This window comes from Sphaeramia orbicularis, chromosome 16 (genome assembly GCF_902148855.1).
Source record: "Sphaeramia orbicularis chromosome 16, fSphaOr1.1, whole genome shotgun sequence".
Taxonomy (NCBI): Eukaryota; Metazoa; Chordata; class Actinopteri; order Kurtiformes; family Apogonidae; genus Sphaeramia; species Sphaeramia orbicularis.
In genome coordinates, this window is record NC_043972.1 from 850,261 (window position 1) to 871,716 (window position 21,456).

A 21,456-nucleotide genomic window follows, 5' to 3' on the forward strand; every position below is an offset into this window, starting at 1 on the left:
TTGACATAAAACCAAAAGTGAACCTTTGCATACTTTGAACGTCCGACTCCTGACTTCTACACCTCTAATGTACAGCCAACCTTACAGGAAATTTTCACAACCTCTAACCTGTATCCACTGGGCCCTTCCACTGCTCTATGGCCCCCCCACAAATGTTGGGCCCCATGAATCTGTTGTGTTCACCCCCCCTTTAGCGGCGCCCCAGACCCTGTATAAACATTAACTTCCAAAGTCCACTCCTGTTTGCCATTCTCCCTGCCTCTTCAGCTGATGAGACCCTCCTGGCTCTAGGATGCTAACTGCAGCGTTCTCCAGCCTCATAATGACTCCTGTTTCCTGCCACTTTCTGCACCTAAGTGCAAACCTAAGGCTTTTTCTTCCTGCTTAAAGTCCACATTTTTCCAGCTCCACTGACTGCGTATTGGGCTCTGAGAGCTGCCAAAAAGCAGGTGGCAACAAAGCAGCATTTTCCCATCCTGTCTAGACACTGATGGAGGACTGAGTGTGCTGCTCTGCTGCTGACATGCTTCTTTCCCTGTGGAGGCCATGAGGTGAAAAACACTGCAAAGCTGAGGGAAAGTGCAGAGTCTGCGTTAACTCCCAGTAGGTTATCGGTCAGAGCAGCCCCATCCGGATGAACCAGTGAGCATACAGCATGTTAGCACAGCCTCCATCTGCATTACACTGTTCTTGACATTAATGACAGCATAAGAGAAGGATCACAGCCAGTACAGTCGTGTTTACGTCTGTCCCAGAGTAAATCACACACATGTAACAGATACGGAGCGTCAGCGTTGAGTCGACTCACCAAAGTCAGCCAGTTTGAGCTCTCCAGTGTCGCTGATGAGCAGGTTTTGTGGTTTCAGGTCACGGTGGAGGATGTACCTCTGGTGGATGTAGGACAGGCCTCTGAGTAACTGGAACAGGAAGAGCTGAAAAAACAAGTAAATAGAAAAAAAAAAACACATGTTAATACACAGACGTATGTGACTATAACCAGGGGGTCTTCAGGTTTGAGGAAGATGGATTCATGACGTTTTAAAATGTTTTTCAAAGCGTCTTTGGTCAAATATCACACCTTAGAGTCACATAAACACACAAAACACATTCACATAGATACAAAAGCAAGATGGTGACGCACACGGGTGCTGCAGCTTTTAGCTCTCCAGCCCAGTGCTTTTCCTGCAATAAAGCCATATTTATCAAAAATAAATGTACTATTTTTATACAGACCTGGTTCATAAGTATACATACTGTTTACACAGACATACATACTGTTAAGACTGTAAACTGCGCCTATTTACATTTTATCCAGTTTTATTTTAAATTTTTTTATTCTCCTAAATTGTATTCTTATGTTTCTTTGTTAAATTGTATTTTTTTAAATTATATTTTCTTATCTTATTTTTTAGGTTTTGTAATTTTATATTCGCTCTATTCTTATTTCTCTAGCTCCCGTGTTTGTAAATATTGTTGCACTGACTGATTTCATTGGACACACAATGACAATAAAGGCTATTCCATTTGATTCCATTTGATTCCATTTGACTCTTTTCTATTCTATTCTATAGTCACAGAAAAAATTATTAGACCATCCAAAGTCGTCAAAAACACTGGTTCTGCAATCCAGTCCTAACTCCTGTGTGTGTCATGTGACTAAAACAGACAGAAAAGAAAACATGGAATGAATAAAAACACTGTTTTTGTCAGAACAATGACACAGATACTGATGGACGAACTGAAGGGATTTGGGTTTTTATCAAGAAAACATGTTCAATGGATAGACATCAGCTGTGAGATTCAACTACTATGAGCTGTTTTTGTTGTTCTCATTCTATTTGTCCAAACAAATGGACCTTTAGTTGGACCAGGCATTAAAATGAACAAGAAACTAAAGAAAACAAGGGTGGGCTAATCATTTTTTATTGTATTGTATTGTATTGTATTTTATTCTAATATACCAGTCCAACAGGTCTCATAGTTGTGTTGAACCAGTCTTAACTGTGTTTCAGTCCAGATCATATTCCATTTCCATTTGTCCAGAACTCATGTTTCTGCTGCTGATGTTGAAGCTGCTACAGCTCATACCTGCACCCCCCCACCCATAAATGACTGTTGGAGGCTCCACTCATTTCTATCTTCATTAGAATAAAATGATCTAATTACACATTTGACTAATTCTGCACAAAGATTTACAAAGAAAATATAGTAACAACATTTATTGTGTGGAACTTTTAAGACCTTTGAGAGTCCAACTGAAGGATGAACTCTCAGTTTTAAGGATAATTAAAGCCTTAATTTAGGAAAATCACATTTAAGACTGTATAACATGTAGTAGCTCAAAGTAAACTGATCTGACAAAAGGGGCAATTTTTTCAAAACTATCATTGTACTTGTTTCACCCAAAATGGTCTGGATTTACTTTTGCGTCCAAAAATGGGTAAGAAAAGTGGTAACAGGGTTTAAAATAGAAAAGTCTAAATGTTATGCACAGGAATGTTATTTTTATTTGGTCAAAATGTGGGAAAAAATGATTAAAATTCTTAATAAAAAAAAAACAAAACAATAAAGCAGTAGAGAATGAAGAAAGAACAAAAAGAAAGTGAAGAGCAGTGACAAGAAATGTGCTGTGTAGAAAAACAAATGCATAAAATGTTTATTCTCGAATGGATTTATTATGTAATGACCAAATTGTGGAGCCTAAACCAACATTTGTTTGTCCTGTTAGATTAAACTGAATGAACACTGGCTGCAAAGACGCGCAGAAAAAACAATTTGTCACTAAACCCCACATGTTATTTACAAATACATCAGAGAAACGCTGTTGCCTCACAAAAAAAAAAAAAAAAAAATCAATACTGCAGCATCAATCAAGAAAACAGCCAACATTATTTTCCTTTTAGACTATTGAACAACCATCGAAGTGATGAGACGACGCCCATCTGATTTCACAGCCCAACACAAACCAGAAAGTGCTTCATTGACCGCTCGGATCGAATTAAACTCAGGGTGACCTCTGCTGTACATAAATCTTGGCTGAGACTTTATTTTCTCAGTAATTACCCGTAAAAGTGTGTGATTTGTTTTTTTATTTTGTAAGTGCATTTTTACCGAGTGAAGAAGGCGAGAGGGGATGTGACATGTGGAGGTGTGACAGACTTGGCTGAAACCACGCCGAGCTGCCGCCTCCTTTTTCATTTACTGTGAAGAGCGGGAAATCGATTACACCTACAGTAGAAGCCAGAGCAGCAGGAAGAGCCAAAATCTGTGAACTTTGACCCCGAGGCTGACAAAAACACACCGCAGTAACATCACAATTAAGGTCTGATGTCTATGTTCATGTTTTCTTGGTTTTTTTGTTAGTTTTTTTTGTGCACTGTACTGAATGCACTAAAAACAAAGACTCAGCATTGCTAGTTTAAGATCCAGAATTATATTAAAGGTGATATTTTGCTTTTTTTAAATGGAATACTGCATTTTCCCTCATGTCCCTGTGTTCTCCATAAACTGTAAATGCTCTGCTTGGCTCTGAATTCTTCATTCATTCAACTCCACAGGTCCATCTGCAACACTATTTCTGACTGATGACACCACAAAGGGGGTTTGGAGCGCTGGCCCTTTAAATGCACAGGAGACACTTTATGCCCCGCCCCCTCCAGGTTGCTGTTGTGTCCCGTTCAGCCACTTGTGTTCGTTAATACAACCAACAACTGAACATTTTAGGTAATCGTCTCAAAGTTTGGACATATTTTCAGTTTTTACTACAACCACCGCTGCTGATAAACTATTTTGTCGAACTCAGAGAAATGTTCGTAAAGTCTTGACCTTATCTGTGCAAATGATGCGATGTAACTAGTTATAGACGTAACAAATTAAGAAGGAATTCAAACAGGCTGTAGAAATCCACTGATTTTTGCCAAAAATGGACATACAGATAGTTCTGCAGCAGCTGGAGGGTTCAAATTCAAACTGTCTGAACTATTAGGATCCAAATACACAAAGAAATGAAGCACAGACTAAGAAAAGTGGGTTTAGAGAAATATGAGCCCTTTAATACTAGAACGTTTACCCATGAGGATCCACGGGTTCTAGATGTGGTAGTTCTTATTCTGTTGTTTATTCACGCTGTACCGCATTTGTCCAGCAGTCACCGCCAAAGTGTCCTGGCCATAAACAACGTGATTGTAAGGCTGTTGTATTCCAGAATTACTAATATCGCCCAAAATACTGGTCCTATCAACTTGCTGATTTCACTAGTCTGTTCTTTGACCAAAAATACATAAGTATGACAAACTGCAGCAGTCAGCTGTGGATGGAATTTGTGTGAATCCCTGGACACGCATACATACACACACACACACACACACTCACACACACAAAGGCCTCTTGGCTTTTATAATACAGATAACTGGGCTTGTTTTTCCATGAATAGGAGCTCGTTCCACCTTTGGGAAATATATTTCTAGGGGAGTTGTTATTCTGCTCGAAGGCGAGATGAACAGATCAATACTAATCTGTGGTTTGTTGGATGCGAGGGTACAGGTTAGCTTAGCCTGGAAAAAAGAGGAAACTGTTTTCCTGAAGAAAAACAAAATCCAGCTGCACTGAAGATCACGATTAAGGACGATGGATCTTCTATGTTTGATTCATCTGAAAATTTTAAATGGAAGAGTAACTGTTTTACTTACATGATGTGCTTAGAAAACACAATTTCCTTAAGTCAGATTCTCTAAATTCATTTTACCTGAATTCATGTTTTCAGTTAAAAGGAAAATATGTGCAATGCGTACAAATGTAAAGCAGTTAAAATGACCTACATTGTATAAACCCAATTCCAAAACAAGTGGTGCCAGGCACAACAAACACCGGCCCTCGCACGTATCGTAACTTATTTGGGCTCTTTCATTTCATGTCTAGACATAGACAGCATAGACGAACTTTGGCCATTATAAGTGAATGGGAAAAAAAAAAGTTTGAAATTTGAACTTTGATCTACTTTTCCCAAAATGTAATCACATCTATTCTGCATCACTGACAATCTATAAACCCAACTTGGTATGAATTCAACCAACAGTTTTGCTGCTAACATCTTAACGAACAAACAAAGACACAATCATACAACAATAGCCTTTGCTTCCCCTTTGGAGGGCGGGGTGAAAAACGTTGGGTCGACTTAGATGTCCTGTAAAATCCAAAAGGTACTCTGGAACATGATGACAGATGACACTGTTAAATGTTCCCTCTTTTAACAACAGTCTGGACTAAAGTCTGGAACTGAGGCCAGTTGTTGAATTTTGGTGAAAAATGTTTGTTTCTGATTCTTTCTGATGAAGGATTGGAGCTGCACAACAGTCCGAGGCTTCATAATGTGCAGAATGTTTTCAGCTGGTGTAGACAACAAGTCGGCCAGTTCAGGACCAGTTCAGGACCAGTTCAGGACCAGTTCAGGACCAGTTCAGGACCCAGACCCTTCTACTACAGAGTCATGGTTTTGTAACAGATGCAGTATGCACTGAAATATGCAAGTCCAGGTCTGGATGTTTGTTGTTTGAAGCCTGTATGTGTTTTCAGTATAAATGGAGCCTTTCCACATGTGGAAGTGCCCATTCCCTCTGCACTAATGCAGCCCCATACCATCACACATGTAAACCTTACAACTGAGTGCTGGTAATTAGCTGGATGGTCCTTAGTCTAAGTCTGGATAATGATGCGTCCACAGTTTCCAAAAAGAATGTCAAACACTGATTGGTCTGACCACAGTTTCCAGTTTGCCTCCATTTTAATGAGCACTGGTCTAGAAAAGACCACAGTGTTTCTGGATCAGGTTCACATTGGCTTCTTCAATGACAGTTTTAACCTACATTTGTGGATGACTTAAAGAACTGTGTTTGCAGGCAATGTTTTCTGGAAGAGTTCCTGAGCCCATGCTGTGATTTCCATTAGAGATCCATGTTCTTAATGCAGTGCTGCCTGAGGACATGGAGACCACAGCGTCTAATACTGGGTTCCATCAAATGGGTTGATGAGATTTGCAATTCATTGTATTCGGCTTTCATTTACATTTTTAACACACACACAAAATAAATGAAGAGCACATGCAGTTCAGTTGAATGCAGCAGATATAATACAGGTATAATCTAAGGCCCAATCCTAATTCACCCCTTGGCCCTCCCCCTTGACCCTCCCCCTTGGCCCTTGCACTTGGAACTACCCCTGGAAATGAAGTTGCTAGGGGCAGGGGTTGAAACGTTCCCCTATGAAATGGGACAGCCCTTCCAGACCTGTTACATCGTCAGCAGTCATAAACAGATGCAACAACTGTCTCCAAAAACTTCCTCATGTCGTCAGCAGCTGGAACCGTCTCTGTTCCGTGGGCTTCGGTCGTCTTTTTGTGGCTATCAACCTCAAACCACAGAAATGTGATCTATAACACATTGAAACTGCATTAAACGATGGCTCAAATAATTAAGTTATTTATGAAGAAAACACGTACATTTGTGTGTTTCTTTCGCCACACTGCTGCACTTTTTTGTTGCGTTTACCTCCATCTTGCCAATGATTCGAACAAAATTATGGGAGATTTCTCGTAGCTCTCTGTTTGTAGTGTGGTCCTGAAAAATCTCCGTTTGGAGGGTCAAACAGCCCTCCCCCTCTGACTCACTGAGAACTGGGACACCCCTACCCCTTCACGTGAATGAGCAAAATGGAGGGGGAGGGGCCAAGGGGTGCACTGGGATTGGGCCTCAGTGTATGTAATCTTATTAAAGGGGATGAGACTCACACTCTGACACTGGGATACTTTGACCCAGGATCACACCGTGGTTGGGATAGTGTTTCTTTTACCTCAAAGGAAGAGTAGGTCAGCTGTCAGAGGGATTGTGTTTCTATACATTGCTGCATAATCTAACATATAACACTACGAATGTGTAACCTCAGAAGATGAAGTAGACACAGTCACAGTCCTGGTTACAGTGTCGCTGGGTGTCACAGTACAAGACAGTAGGGCTGCACCATTAACCGATTTTAAATCAAAACCAGATTATTTAAGTAGGATGATGTTTAAAAAAGGGAAATCATCACATTGAATTTCATCTCTCGTGTCTCCAGGCTACCGTAGGCTCCTCCCCCAAACTGTGAGAGCAGTCTCTACAGTCTTTGGTCTCCACACACCAGTACATAAATGGCATTTCGCAGCACAAGAGCTGCACAATATATCTTTGAGCATCGACATCACAATGTACGTGTGCACAATAGTCACATGGCAGGTCCTGCACTGTAGGAGGCAAATGAACCCAACATGTTCTCATCTAAGTTCGACCTGGGTACCTGACTCACACTGCACACAGCCATCCACCAATCACAATGTTTCTTAATCAGTTTGGAGTGAGTCGCTGGTAACAACATCGAAAAATGAGCAACAAACAAGAGAAAATCACTGTAAACAAAGACGTGGTGCCAAAAAGAAAAGTAACGTTAGTTATCTGGAATTATTTCGGCTACAGAAGAATGAAACTGAAACTGTGTCGACAGTGCCTTGCACCTGTTTCCACAACGAGAGGAAACACAACTAATTTGTTTGAGCGTTTACATCAGCACCACACAGCTAATACAGGGGTTGGACAAAATAATGGAAACACCTTAAAAAATCAACAAAATATAATTTAATATGGTGTAGGTCCGCCTTTTGCGGCAATTACAGCCTCAATTCTCCGAGGTATTGATTCATACAACTTGTGAATTGTTTCCAAAGGAATTTTCAGCCATTCTTCAGTTAGAATACCCTCCAACTCTTTTAGAGACGACGGCGGTGGAAATCCACGTCTTACTTGAATCTCTAAAACTGACCATAAATGCTCAATAATGTTGAGGTCTGGGGACTGTGCCGGCCATACGAGATGCTCAACTTCATTAGAATGTTCCTCATGCCATTCTTTAACAGTTCTAGCTGTATGGATTGGGGCATTATCATCTTGAGGTGAAGGTGTTTCCATTATTTTGTCCAACCCCTGTATATCCTCCTGAGTATTTTTTTCATATTGCAATATATATCGCAGGGTTAAAAAAAAATCGCAATGTCAGTTGTTTCCAATATCGTGCAGCCTTAGTTTGTGGCTAAAAATAGTGAGAGCAAGTCGGTCGTGTGGAATTGGTGCGGCTTCGAAGTTTCCGATGAAGACTAAACCATTCCTGTCTGTAAACTCTGCCTGAAGGTGGCATCAGTCAAAGACAGCAGCACAACCAGCTTATTTCAGCCCCTCAAACATCATCACATGCCAGAGTGGGAGTGCTGTGTTGCATTGTGGGCCGCACATGAAAACGACATGTCGACTTCTGTTGTCTTTTATAGTTTTACCCAGAAACTGAAGTCAAAAATCAAGGTTTTAGAGAAAAAAATACCAGATTTTATGGCTGGCCAAAAGAGAGGATGAACTTGAGTCAAAAACACAAAACTATGGAGGACACATACTGTACACACATTTACATTCAGCTCAGTATTTTTGCTGTAAAAATTGCAAATCAAACCAGCCCATATGTCTTTCTAACACAAACCACCAAAGAAAGTAAAGAAAATAAACACTAATTAATTAGTTAAATAATCTGAAGCAACTTCCCTCCAAGTTTTAAAGTTCGACTCATCAGACATAACACAACCACTCCGGTTTTGATCCTCTATAAACTTGAACGCTTCAGGGTTTTTATGAGTCATTGCATTTCATTAAATCATTATAACTTTCAACGTTATAAACCCCGTTCAAAACAAGCAAAAATGGAGCCGACTTTCCAAAGTATTAAACTCCAACATCAAAAACTTGGCCCTTTTCTTTTAATGGAGACTGTTACTGCCTCCTGTAAGAGCAGATTCATTGATAAAACAGATAAAAATTCATGAATGCACTTTTGCTGACACATCGTATGAATAAAGATCAGACTGAACTGAAATGTAAATTGCAGCTAATTATGTTACTGGTGAAATTAAATTCTGTAGACGCGCTTCTTCTCAGCGCCTACGGAGGTTATAAAGCAGACTCCACGCGCAAACACAAACTATATGAATTTATGCAAGCGCTGTTGGTGCGAGCTGTGCAAAAAGAAAGCCATCCGAAAACTGACGTGGGATCTACATTAAACTTGTTTTGTTTAAACGGCGGCGGCTGACAGCTCTTCACTCCCCTCCCTGCAGATGTGTCAGTCAACAAATAATGAGGCGTGCACGTTCCAGCTCTCAGTTTTATTCCGATTGCGACGTTCCCCTCTCATTCTCTCCCCTCTGTGATACTATAGTCTCGGCCAATTAAGCTGACTGGAACACCGTGGGGTCCAATCAGGGACGGGCCCTGTCTGGCATCTGGAGTCACCGGGTCAACAGTTTACTATTCCTGCACTCGGCAGGCGAGAGATGGACTGCGGTGCAGAAAATTAGCATGGGAAATGTGTGTTTACTCATGTATATCAAACAGCCTTCTGAAAAGCTATTGCCTTGTTTGGAGTGCAACTGCACGGTAATAAAGAAAAGAAAAAAAAATTTCTTCTTTTCAGTTAGCTCTTCAATTCACACATCAAACTCTTCTTGAAAGCAGCTTTTCTGCAGACTGACAATATTTGCATTTCTCTATTTGAGAGTAAATGTATCAAGGGCAGCGAGGACAGGCTTTTCACCATGATGTCACTGAAGGATTTTGGAAATAATAATAATAATAATAATAATAATAATAATAATAATAATAATAATAATAACCCATTCTCCAGTTAGAATCCAAGTCCTGAGAGTGATTGGACTGAACCCATAAAGACCCAAACATCCGCTGGCAACCAAAAGCATCTACTGATTTAAAATGTTTGGTAACTTCTGGAACACTAATCCTATCAACTGAGTGAATAACTGGTGCAAAATACAGTTTGTCATTTTTTCACAGTCATCAGACATGACCATATTTGGACGTTCAGAGGCTTTGTAGTTACCATGGAAACACCGTCATCTTCTACAACATTGATTTACCAGTAAAATTCATGGAGTTGGATCAATGACAGTTTATGTTTAGTTAATGATATATTTGACTGAAAAAAGCAACTTTTTCTTCAGTTTTCTCCATTTTTTATGTAATAACCCTCAGTTTTAATCTGAACTTTAAAGAACAACTATGTAGTCAGTAAATTAAATATAGAAAAATACATGATTTTTCACATAAAAATGCAAAATACAGATGATAATATTATAATAAATGCTGATAAATCACTTCAGAAAGGTTAAATAGACAGAAAAAAAATCATTTGGGAACAGCCACAAAAGCAGCACAGGGTCTTTATGGGTTAAACTCCACTAATATTTCATCAAATCCTCTAAAAACATCAAGGATTCAAGGAACTTTATTGTCATACCAGCACACATTTACACATGAGATGGCATGAAATTGGTATCTGAGGTCCCAGATTTAGCCCCAAAAAATCTTGATAATCAACAATATACACATTTACAAAAAGACCTATGTATAAAAACACTTGTGTGTGTGCAAAACGTAACCTTTGGCATGTGTTGAATCTACCAACAGGGGGCGCTTTACAATATCCCTCAACTTCAATCAGAGCTTTTATGAACATCTACATAATCAGTAAATTAAATATAGGAAAATACATGATTTCCACTGAAAAAACACAAAATACAAAGGATAATGTTAGAATAACTGGTGATAAATCACTTAAGAAAAGTGAAATATCGTAAAAAAAAAAAAAAAAAATATTTTGGAGCAGCTATAAAAGTAGCACTGAGTTTTTATAAGTTAAATTCCTCCACACTTTGAGTCAAAAACAAGACTTTTAGATTAAAATACTTTCTTCTGACAACAAGGCGAAGCGTGGTCAGTGATGCACATTTGGCTGTTTTGTCGCATCAGACATCTGCTCTGGCAAACTCATCCGACTGTAATAAGTGTGTATGAGATGTCTGGGTAATAGCATTCCAGAGAAAAGAAGCTGAAGGTATAATGGTACCAATCGACAGCTGGATGGAGTGGAAAAATAAGGAGAGGAGAAAGTGACAAGAAATCAGCTGCAAGGAGAAAGAAGGGAAAGCACAAGGAGGTCATTTCCTTGGCTCGGAGCCGCTGTTGCTGCTTAAAATTTGCATCACATTTAGATAATAATCTGACTAATGAAATCCTGGATGTTTGGAATAATGTACTCGGCAATAGCCCCAAATCTTAATTTTCTTCTTTGCTCTGAGCGGAGCCACAAAGCACATACGAGAAGTAATTTAAGAGTTTCAATATCACTCCTTCAGATGAGATCTTTATGTGTAAAATTGGTAGCCAACCCCTTTAATGTGGGATTGTCATGATCTGAATAACAACTGAATTTTTGAGCAAAGTGATTGGCCATTTTCTTACCGCACTGCGACTCGGGACTTGGCTTCTCTCCCAACGCTGTTAAGTTTACAGTCGTGTACTTTTGACTTTTTGTACTAATTTTTTCAAAGCACTATCTCAGTGTTGGTTCTCAACCAGGAGGATTTAATGCCTATCCACTCTAATTGTTGGAAACGCTCCAAATGACTTTTTCTTCACCTCATATTATCTACAGGAGAGGAGTGTGAGGTCCAAAACCCACTCCAGGAGGACCATACATACACACATACGTCGTAATAATCCCCACATATAGATAATACCGAGCGTAAATTTGAAGAAGTGCTTTGAATTCCTGGTCTGAAAACCAGCTCAGGTTCACAGCTTTGTTAATAATGTATGCCGCTGCTAGAAAGTAGGTCCATTTTCATTGACCCGGCTCTGTTCTCCACTTTAATGCTACCAACAAAGTCCATATTTTACCACAAGTGCAGTTCAGAGAGGTTGACAAGATGGTTTACAATGTCCATTTGTTTTTTTGTTTTTTTACAATCCTTATTTATTTCTCATTTTTAACAGTATAATACAATCTCCTCAGGTTGATGAGCAGGAAAAGAAACAAAACAGAAAAACAAACAAATGAAAAGAACAGTCCGTGTTGGTGTCAGAATATTTAAGGTCCCTTAACGTCAGCCATTTTCCCCAGTTTTTCATAAGGAGATTTTCTTTTAACTTCAGTTTATATGTCAGATGTTCCATGACAAGTATATCATCTATAGTCACTTTTCCACTGGACATCTGCACAAAACTTTACCAATATTTACTAAATGTCAAAAAAACAGAAGTGCGTAATGTCAGTTTTTCCATTAAATCACAAATGCGGTAATTTGTTTATTTATTATCACGAGATGACATGAGAAGTCATTCCATAAACATGGTGACGAACGTAAATGTGGTGTTGATTTACAGATAGGTTGATTATTATTCTATATTACCCCTCTATCTCCTATTAAATTAAAAAATGATGTGGTTTCCTGGTGTGTCCACACATACACACACGTTTCTTCTTCTTCTTTGCTTGTTGTAACGTCCGTCAACATCCGTCTTTTTAATTCACCTGACTCTAGTTGTGGAAAACAGGTCAGTTTTGTGTGATATACCATTTGCACTACGCCCAAAAAACCACCTCTTGCCAGCGCAAAAAACCCCCTTTTTAATCGAAAAATGAGACTTTTGGCGAAATTGTCGTTTTTCCAGTAGGTCAGTTTTTATGAGCAAGTTATATTTGTGGAATTTGAGGGTCAATGGAAAAGTGACTTCTGATTGAAAGCCATTGTTTATAAGACGGAGCATCAGTCTTCTTTGTTGTGACCTTCTTCCGACCACCAGGAGGATCTTGACAAGATATCTGTCTTCTTTATGCACTGATTCTTCCAAATACAATGGCTTTTAAAGGAGTGGTATTTTGTTTTTTTTAAATGGAATTCCTCCTTTTCCCTCATTTCCATGTGCTCTCCATAAACTGTAAATGCTCTGCTTGGCTCTGAATTCTTCATTCATTCAACTCCACAGGTCCATCTGCAACACTATTTCTGACTGATGACACCACAAAGGTGGTTTGGAGCGCTGGCCCTTTAAATGCACATGACCCCGCCCCCTCCAGGTTATTGGCCGTGCTGCTCTGTCCCGTTCAACCACTTGAGTTCCTTACATTTTAGGAAATCGACTCGAAGTTTGGACATATTTTCAGTTTTTCCTACAGCCGCTGCTGCTGATAAACAATTATCTCAAACTTGGAGAAATGTTTGTCGGAAGTTTTGACCTTCTATGTGCAAATGTTGTGACGTAACTAGTTACAAAACATAACAAATTAAGCAGCAATTGAAACAGGTTGTAGAAATCCACTGAATTTTTGCCAAAATGAATATACAGATAGTTCTGCAGCAGCTGGAGGGTTCAAATTCAAACTGTCTGAACTATTAGGGTCCAAATACACAAAGAAATGAAGCACAGACTAAGAAAAGTGGGTTTAGTTAAATACGAGCCCTTTAATAAATGAGAAGTTTGAGAAAGTAAACTCAATAAAATCTGCTGTCAACGGCAAAAAAGATGCAATTTTAACACAAACGTAAGCTACGAAAGAAAATGTTAACGCAGCTTTAACTTAAGTGAAAATACAATGGAATCCATGTGAATCTGTTCAGTTCTGATGCATTATTAGTTCATAACTGCAGGAGAAATAAAGCGTGTGATGGTAGTTAAATCAAGTCATTAACATAATCTATCACCTGAGGAGTCACCCCAACCCATTAACAACCATCCATCATCAGCACGCAAATAAACACGCTGCCATTTTTCTACTGATTAAATGCTTATTGCCATCATACCCAACACAAGCAGAGCTCTCTATCAAGATAAGCATTATGAAAAGAAAAAAAAAAGAAACAAAAAAAGAGTGAGAACTGGATCTGCTTTGTGTCGTCTATCAGTGGAATGTATTGCGGTCCGGCTCCTTTGTCTGATATTCATTGTGCAGCAAAGCATGAGGCAATGTATCAAAGTGACAGCGGCACGCCGGGGTTCGTGTAGTTTCTCTAGGACAAAAACAAAGTAAAACAGCAGCGAACACAGAGAAGAAGAAAGATAGTGTGTCCTAATGTAATGTTAATGAGGAGCGCGCTAAGCTAACAAGCTGTAGGGCGTACGGAGGAGGAGAGCGGATGGTTTAGGACGACAAAAATAAAAATATGAAGTCTGACTAGAACCAGCACAAAGACATTTTACACCGTCACTGATCCTGATCCGCTCAAAGACACTTAGAATGAATTATGGATCACAATCCTATAAATTAAATATGTTTGTTTTGTAGATTCTTGAGTTAGAGTTAGAATGAGTACGAAAACATAAAGTGGCATTTGGTTTAGCCCACTGGTTCCCAGCCTTTTTGGATCCCATTTTCACATCACACATTTCTGGCGACCCCAGACAGTCAACATTTTACTAAAATGCTATCCTACCAATACATGTCAATAATTGGTGTAAAATACAATTTTTCCATGTCTTCATGGTCATCAGATATGACCCATGTGGACATTTAAGCTCTGTGAACGTGGAAACACCGTCATCTTCTACAACACTGATTCTCCAGTCAAACTAATGGAGTTGGATCAGTGACAGTGGATGGACACACTGGGCTTATGTTCAGTTATTCATATCCTTGTTGAAAAAGTCACTTTTTCTTCAGTTTTCTCCATTTTTGATAATAATAACCCGCAACTTTAATCTGAACTTTTATGAACATCTACATGATCGGTGAATTAAATGTAGGAACATACCTGATTTTCACTTAAGAATACAAAATACTGACCAAAATATTAGACTAAGGGTTGATAAGTCACTTAAAAATAGAGAAAAAATCCTTTGGGAACTGCCACAAAAGTAGCACTGGGCCTTTAAGGGTTAAACTAAACAAAAGATTTCATTTAAGAGCAAAACTATAGCTATGTATGTTCACAGTAATATTTATTTATCTTTTTTATTACATAGTCACTCTTATAATAATAATAACTAGAAGCACTCGGAGAGCGCAGACCTCCGCCAAGGCTGATCAGTGGCCCCCCCCGTGGGCCCCCCCACCCCCGATCACCACCAAAATTTAATCATTTCTTCCTTATCCCATTTCCAACAGACCCTGAAAATTTCATCCAAATCTGTCCAGAACTTTTTGAGTTATGTTGCACACTAACGGACAGACAAACAAACAAACAAACAAACCCTGGCAAAAACAGAACCTCCTTGGCGGAGGTAATAATAATAATAATAATAATAATAATAATAATAATAATAATAATAATAAAGAAAATGACAACAAAGAAGAGGAAGATGTTGAAGATAATGTCAACAAAGAAGACAAAGAAGGTAACAATGACAAATAAGATCATGAAGAAGATGAAACAGAAGAAAATGATGAAGACTGAGATGATGAAGATGTCGGACAAAACATGATGAAGATGAAGAATGAGATGACGATGAACAACAATAAGGACCCCGGTTTCACAGGATGAGTGTCATTAGTTCTTCTGTCGTTTGGTTCATTTAACCTGATGCTGCTACAGGAGGAGGAGTCAAAAGGTCCAGTTCAGTTTATCCTGAGGACGACGTTCATTCATCAAACTCTCCTGTTTCTGTTCCATCACATCACTGTCATTCAGTCAGTTCAACCTCTGGTCAAACTCAGTGAAATCACAAAAAAAGACTGCGTTACTGAAACCACAAAACATGTTTCATATCAGCATTCCTACCAGTTTATGAGGCACGTTTAGAGGTCGACTGATATGGGCTTTTCTAAGACTGACACAGATTTTTAAAAATTTGGTCAGCCAACGGCCGATATCTACAGCCGATTTTTGAGGCCGATATTTAAGGCCTTTTTGTTTGTTTTTTTAACTCTACAAAGTGTAGAGGATAATATTCTAATAAATGGTGCACAATCACCTAAACCTATAAAGCCAAACGTATCATATTTGATACATGAGTTTTGAAGCCCTCTACATCGTCAGGGTGATATTTGTTTTCTTTGAAAACCTGATGTATACAATTAGATACATGCAATACACAGATAATCCACCAGGGGGAGGAGTTCATTCACCAGAGGCCTTTAGTGACACTACCAGGCTGACATTAATGAGGAAGGAGACAGAACTGGGACAATTTAGAAAAGAAATTAACAATTTGTAAGACAAGTTTGTGTTGTGTTTTGTTTGTTCAAAAAATAATATTTGAGCATTGAGACCCAATGTATCAAATATGATACAAAATCGAAACTCATACATGGAAATTGGTATTAGAAAAAAAATGTTTTGGTTGTTCAGAAGGGCCAAAAAGTTAGATATAAATAATAAACAACTAATAATAAGACTAATAAAGCTCCAGTTTCAAAGAACCGGAATTTTCTGTCACTGATTCAGTGGTTCAGGCTTTGCAGGGTTAAAGCACATTAAGCGTAAATTACAACTGAAACACTCAGATAATGAAGATGTTTATGCAGCAATATAAATAAAACTCTCTTTTAAGATTTATTGAACTGCCCACACAGGTGCCTGATCAAATATCTTAGAACATTTTTACTACTCATCAAATATCGGCTTAAAAAAATATTAAGGCTGATATGAAAAAAAATCTGGTTACTTTAAACCACTCTCTGTGATTCTGATGTTCTGAGTGAACAGAATGAGGCAAAAATAATGACTATGTCAAAACAAAAACAAGAAAAAACCAGAACCACTACGCTCAAACTACAAACCTTTTGGATTCTTGTCCAAATGTGTGAACCAGTGATTAGCTGAAATAAGTCCAAGTGGTGAAACCGCTGATGGAGAGCTGAAGTGGAGGAGTGTTAAATGGAGTGGGAAGGGCCCACCATCTGGCACGGACACAGCCTCATCTTTTCCACCAAGTGTCCGTACAGTCTCGTCCTTAATGGGCTGAATCCAGACACAGTATCAGCCTGAGCTGTCGCAGCCGCCGCCAAGTCCTCGAAAAGTGCCCGCGAGGCCTCCGTAGCGTTTGGCGTGCTTTGTAATGAGACGCTGTGCGGTACTGCGGGGCCTCGCTGTGTAAATAAAGGACCAGGGAAACACCGCCGCAAAGACCGCTGGGAAACACGGAGCAGGCGTCTCTGATGTCACTCATACACGTTTTCAGGTCTGAATGTTTCCTGCTCAGTGTTTAATGAAGCGGATTCATGAGGACCAAAGTGTAAAGTCAGCAGATACACAATATGGACAAAAGTATGTGGACACGTTGGATTCAGGTGTTTCTTTTCTAACAGGGGTCTGGGATACCAAACAACAATAACAGATGTCATCATATGGTTTCATGTTGTGATGAATACTGTATTGCATTGGTTAGTTTAGTTTAAATTATTATCTTTGCTTCCAAAATGCCTCAGAGATGGTTTTTACTTAATTTCTCTCAACATTGATTTACTTTTTTTACTCCATGACATGGATTTGAAATGTTCTACCTCTAAATTTTGGAAATATTTTTCATTATTTTTTAAATCATCTACCATGAATTATAATTTTCTACCACAACTAAACCATCTACATCCTTCTTCTTTTTCTTCTTATTATCATTGATGTTTATAAACTATATGGACAAAAATAGTGGGACACATCACGTCTACAGCTGTAAGATGTTTGACAGCCTTGATTGTCTTCGGTGTAATTTTTGCACTTTGCAAATTCATCCTGCAGGCCAGACTGGACCTTTTGGTGGGCCGGTTTTGGCCCCTGGGCCGCATGTTCCAGACCCTTGGTTTAAATTATTATCTTTGCTTCCAAAATGCCTCAGAGATGGTTTTTTACTTAATTTCTCTCAACATTGATTTACTTTTTTCATCCATGACCATGATTTGAAATGTTCTACCTCTAAATTTCAGAAATATTTTTCATTATTTTTTAAATCATCTACCATGAATGATAATTTTCTACCACAACTAAACCATCTGTTTTCTTCTTCTTCTACTTTTTCTTATTATTATTATTGATGTTTATAAAGTATATGGACAAAAATATTGGGACACATCATGTCTATAGCTTTAAGATGTCCTGTTCATGCTGATTTGAGATAAAATCATCAATATTTCCTTAAAGTTTAATGGGAGAAACTAACCAATGCAGTGCAATGATTTTTACTACATTATGAAACTATAACATGACATTTCACATTATTGTTTTCTAACCCAGACCTCTTCATGTAAGGGATTTCAAGGCAGCATTCACAAAAAATTAACTGAACTTAAAGGAAACAATGTTACAATATTTATCATCCCATGAATTAATATTGTAATATAGTAAAAGTATCAAAAAAAATAAAAGTATATGTTTTACATTCATGACTAGGTTTTTAAATCTTCTCCCTCTAAATTTCTAAAATAATTTCCTTCCTCTGACTAAATAATAATTTTCTACCTCCACTAATCATCTACTTTCCTCACATCTCACTTGGGAGGAAAAAACTCCCTTTAAACGTTAAACTATGTTGATGTTTATGCATATGATTATAAACCATATGGACAAAAATGTTTAGACACTTCATGTCTACAGCTGTAAGACGTCCTGTTCATGAGGATTTGAGATATAAACATCAATATTTTGGCCTGAGTGATGTTTCCATTTATTATGTAAATAAGCGGACTGCGTTTATGATGGAGTCCTCTTCGAAGTTGTTCACTGTGAGGGAAGTGATTCAGGTGTGGAAGCACGGAAAGTCCAGTGGATTAGTGATAATTAGGATATCACTGGGGTTCGACATATTTGAAAAAAAATTGTGATTAAAGTCATACGCTGCTGTAACATCTGTCCATGGACTGCAAATGAAAACTAGCCTTTAGGTAAACTCTGTTGCACTTACAGTAACATGAATAAATGTATAATGTTCTAGTCAAACAGACCAGTAAATTAAATAATAAAATAAGCAGATGTTCTTTCATTTCTGCTTGTATTGACCAAACACGTAAGGAACAAGCATCGTCCAGTTAATAATAATCAATTTTCCCGCAATTATCAATAAAACATGAAATATACAACACTGTTCTCTGGTAAAGATCTGGAGTGGAAGTAAATGTTATAAAAATAACCAAAAAATACAATAAAAAATGATCTGCTTCTATTACTTGATGAGCAGTGATATAAGTGAGGACTGTGATACATGAAGATGCACTACAGTCCCTTTTATTTGCGAACAGGTGAATCATAAATATAATTTCTAAGGATAATAGACATTCAGATGATGCACTTGTATGTTTTCTACAGGATGTTCTTGTACTTTCTCCGCTGCAGGGCAGATCTGTGTGCAGAAACAGAAGCAGGTGCAGTAAATCCTCCTTTATCTAACAGTTCCTGCTCTGGTGTTGAGCCGTACATGACTGACCGCTCTCGGCTCAGTTTAGCCGCCCGGCCAAACCACCGCAGAGATGTGTCCCGTTTAGTCGCCTGGACGAGTCACGTCTAATGATTGTGTCGGTTGTGTGGTCTTGTGTGACTCCTGGATGGCATGTGAGTGTGTGTCACTGTGTGAAGGACATGAACCGTCGTGAGTGGATTTATCGGAGCTGGTTCTGGTCGTGCATCTGTGGAAACGAACTGAACTGTTGAACTCCAAAGGTTCCTTCCAGGATTTTAAAGAGATGTAAGATTTTTAAAGCGAAACTGAAATTTTTCCATTTGTGCTGTGTGCCATCTCTTCACCAGTAACATACATACTGATATTTACACACCTGAACAAATCTCACAAGTGTTCCCTTTATTATGACACCAGAATTATTCAAATATACCTTGTGGTTGCAGAGATATACTCTTTTTATTATAGGTATGCACGTTTCCAGCAGAGGCCTAAAAAACAGGTCACAGCTTCAAGGGTTAAGAAATGTTCGCATTATTATCCTGAAATCACTCATATTCACAGAAGGATATGAATGAGGCAAAAATATCAGCGCAAACACCAAAAGCAGTGATTCAAATATTTAGTATCTCCTGAACCACTAATCCTATCAATACATGTAAAGAATTGGTGTAAAATAGTTATTCATCTTTTCATGGTCATCAGATATGACCCATTTGGACTTTCAGAGGCTCCGTAGTTACCATGGAAACACCGTCATCTTCTACAACACTGATTCACCAGTAAAACCCATGGAGTTGGATCAATGACAGTGGATGGACACACTGGGTTTATGTTCAGTTAATGATGTATTTGTTGAAAAAAAAGTCACTTTTTCTTCAGTTTTCTGGGTTTCAGATCCACTACCAGGCAAAAGTTTGGACTCACCTTCTTATTTAAATGACATGAGATGGACCACAGACGGCCAACAAGTGCTCAGCATCATTTGGAACTCCTTCCAGACTTTTGGAAAACATTTCAGGTGATTACGTCATGAAGCTCATCGAGAGAATGCCAATGATGCACAAAGCAGTAATAAAAGCAAAATGTGGCCATTTTGAAAAATCTAAAATATAAAACATGCTTTGAGTTTTGTCACACCTTTTTAAACTACATCATTCCATATGTGTTCATTCATAGTTTTGATGCCTTCAGTGAGAATCTACAATGGAAATAGTCATAAAAATAAAGAAAAACCAGGTGAGTCCAAACTTTGGCCTGGTAGTGTATAATAATCCTCAACTTTACTCTGAGTTTTTATGAACATCTGTATGATCAGAGACTTAAATATAAGAAAACACTTGATTTTCGCTGAAATTTTGCAAAATAAAGAGGATAATATCATAATAAATGGTAATAAATCACTTAAGAAAAGTTAAATAGAGAGAAAAATTCACTTGGGAACTGCTATAGAAGTCACACTGGGTCTTCATGGGTTAATGTTAAAACTCTAGGTGTTTGGTAAATCACAGTGGTTGTAGATGCTTGTTTTTATGTTCAGTTAATGATAGAATATGATGAAAAAGTCAGTTCAGTCTGTTCTGATATAAAAACCTTCAACAACAAAAGGTGATGAGTCACTTAAAAAAGGTTAAATGTAGAGAAAATCCAAAGGAGCTCTAAGTCTGTGAAGGATTATATGAAAAAGTGACTCAAGGGATGAAGAGGAACCCTCATTTGGAATTCGGCACAAACATAGCTGTAGGTCTTTAAGGGTTAAACACTGGATGAGACGTAGCTTTTCTGATCAGATAAAACCGTTTTAAAGCCGTGTCATAAAAGAATCTCTTAAAAGAACCCATCCCATGCAGTTTTCTGATATCAGGACATTACGATACGCCTTTTAGTTCCTTTAAGCCCTAGATTACTGATACTAAATTAACCCTTTCTCAGGCAAGTGACTATTTTTGGTCATTTCTGCATACATTACAAAACCGTGAGAGCAACAGTTACAGTAGATGGGTTTCCATCACCCTCAGAAATGCACAAAATGTAAACTGTGCAACAGCAAACTGGTAACGGAAACACCGAAATGTTGCAAACACTGTCAAAAATCACAGAAGGTTTTACGCTGTCATGAGGTGGTTTTAGAAGGAGGAGGAGGAGAAGAAGGAGGAGAAGAAGGAGAAGAAAAAGGAGGAGGAGAAGAAGAAGAAGAAGAAAAAGGAGGAGGAGG

At 38.4% G+C, this 21,456-nt stretch overlaps 1 protein-coding gene and 1 long non-coding RNA gene across 5 annotated transcripts in view; both read right to left on the reverse strand.

Moving 5' to 3' along the window:
• Window positions 1-21,456, reverse strand: part of cdk14 (cyclin dependent kinase 14) — a 461,964-nt gene that overhangs the window by 225,272 nt on the left and 215,236 nt on the right. For all 4 annotated transcript variants that reach the window (XM_030157361.1, XM_030157362.1, XM_030157364.1 and 1 more), the window contains one exon: window positions 809-932. In XM_030157361.1, coding sequence (XP_030013221.1) covers window positions 809-932 — 124 coding nt within the window. The remainder of the gene's footprint in view (window positions 1-808; window positions 933-21,456) is intronic.
• Window positions 1,922-19,737, reverse strand: LOC115435149 (uncharacterized). The gene is made up of 3 exons (XR_003937661.1): window positions 19,589-19,737; window positions 12,454-12,459; window positions 1,922-1,952 (listed from the first exon to the last, which is right to left on the reverse strand). It is a non-coding gene; the product is annotated as an uncharacterized LOC115435149 (long non-coding RNA).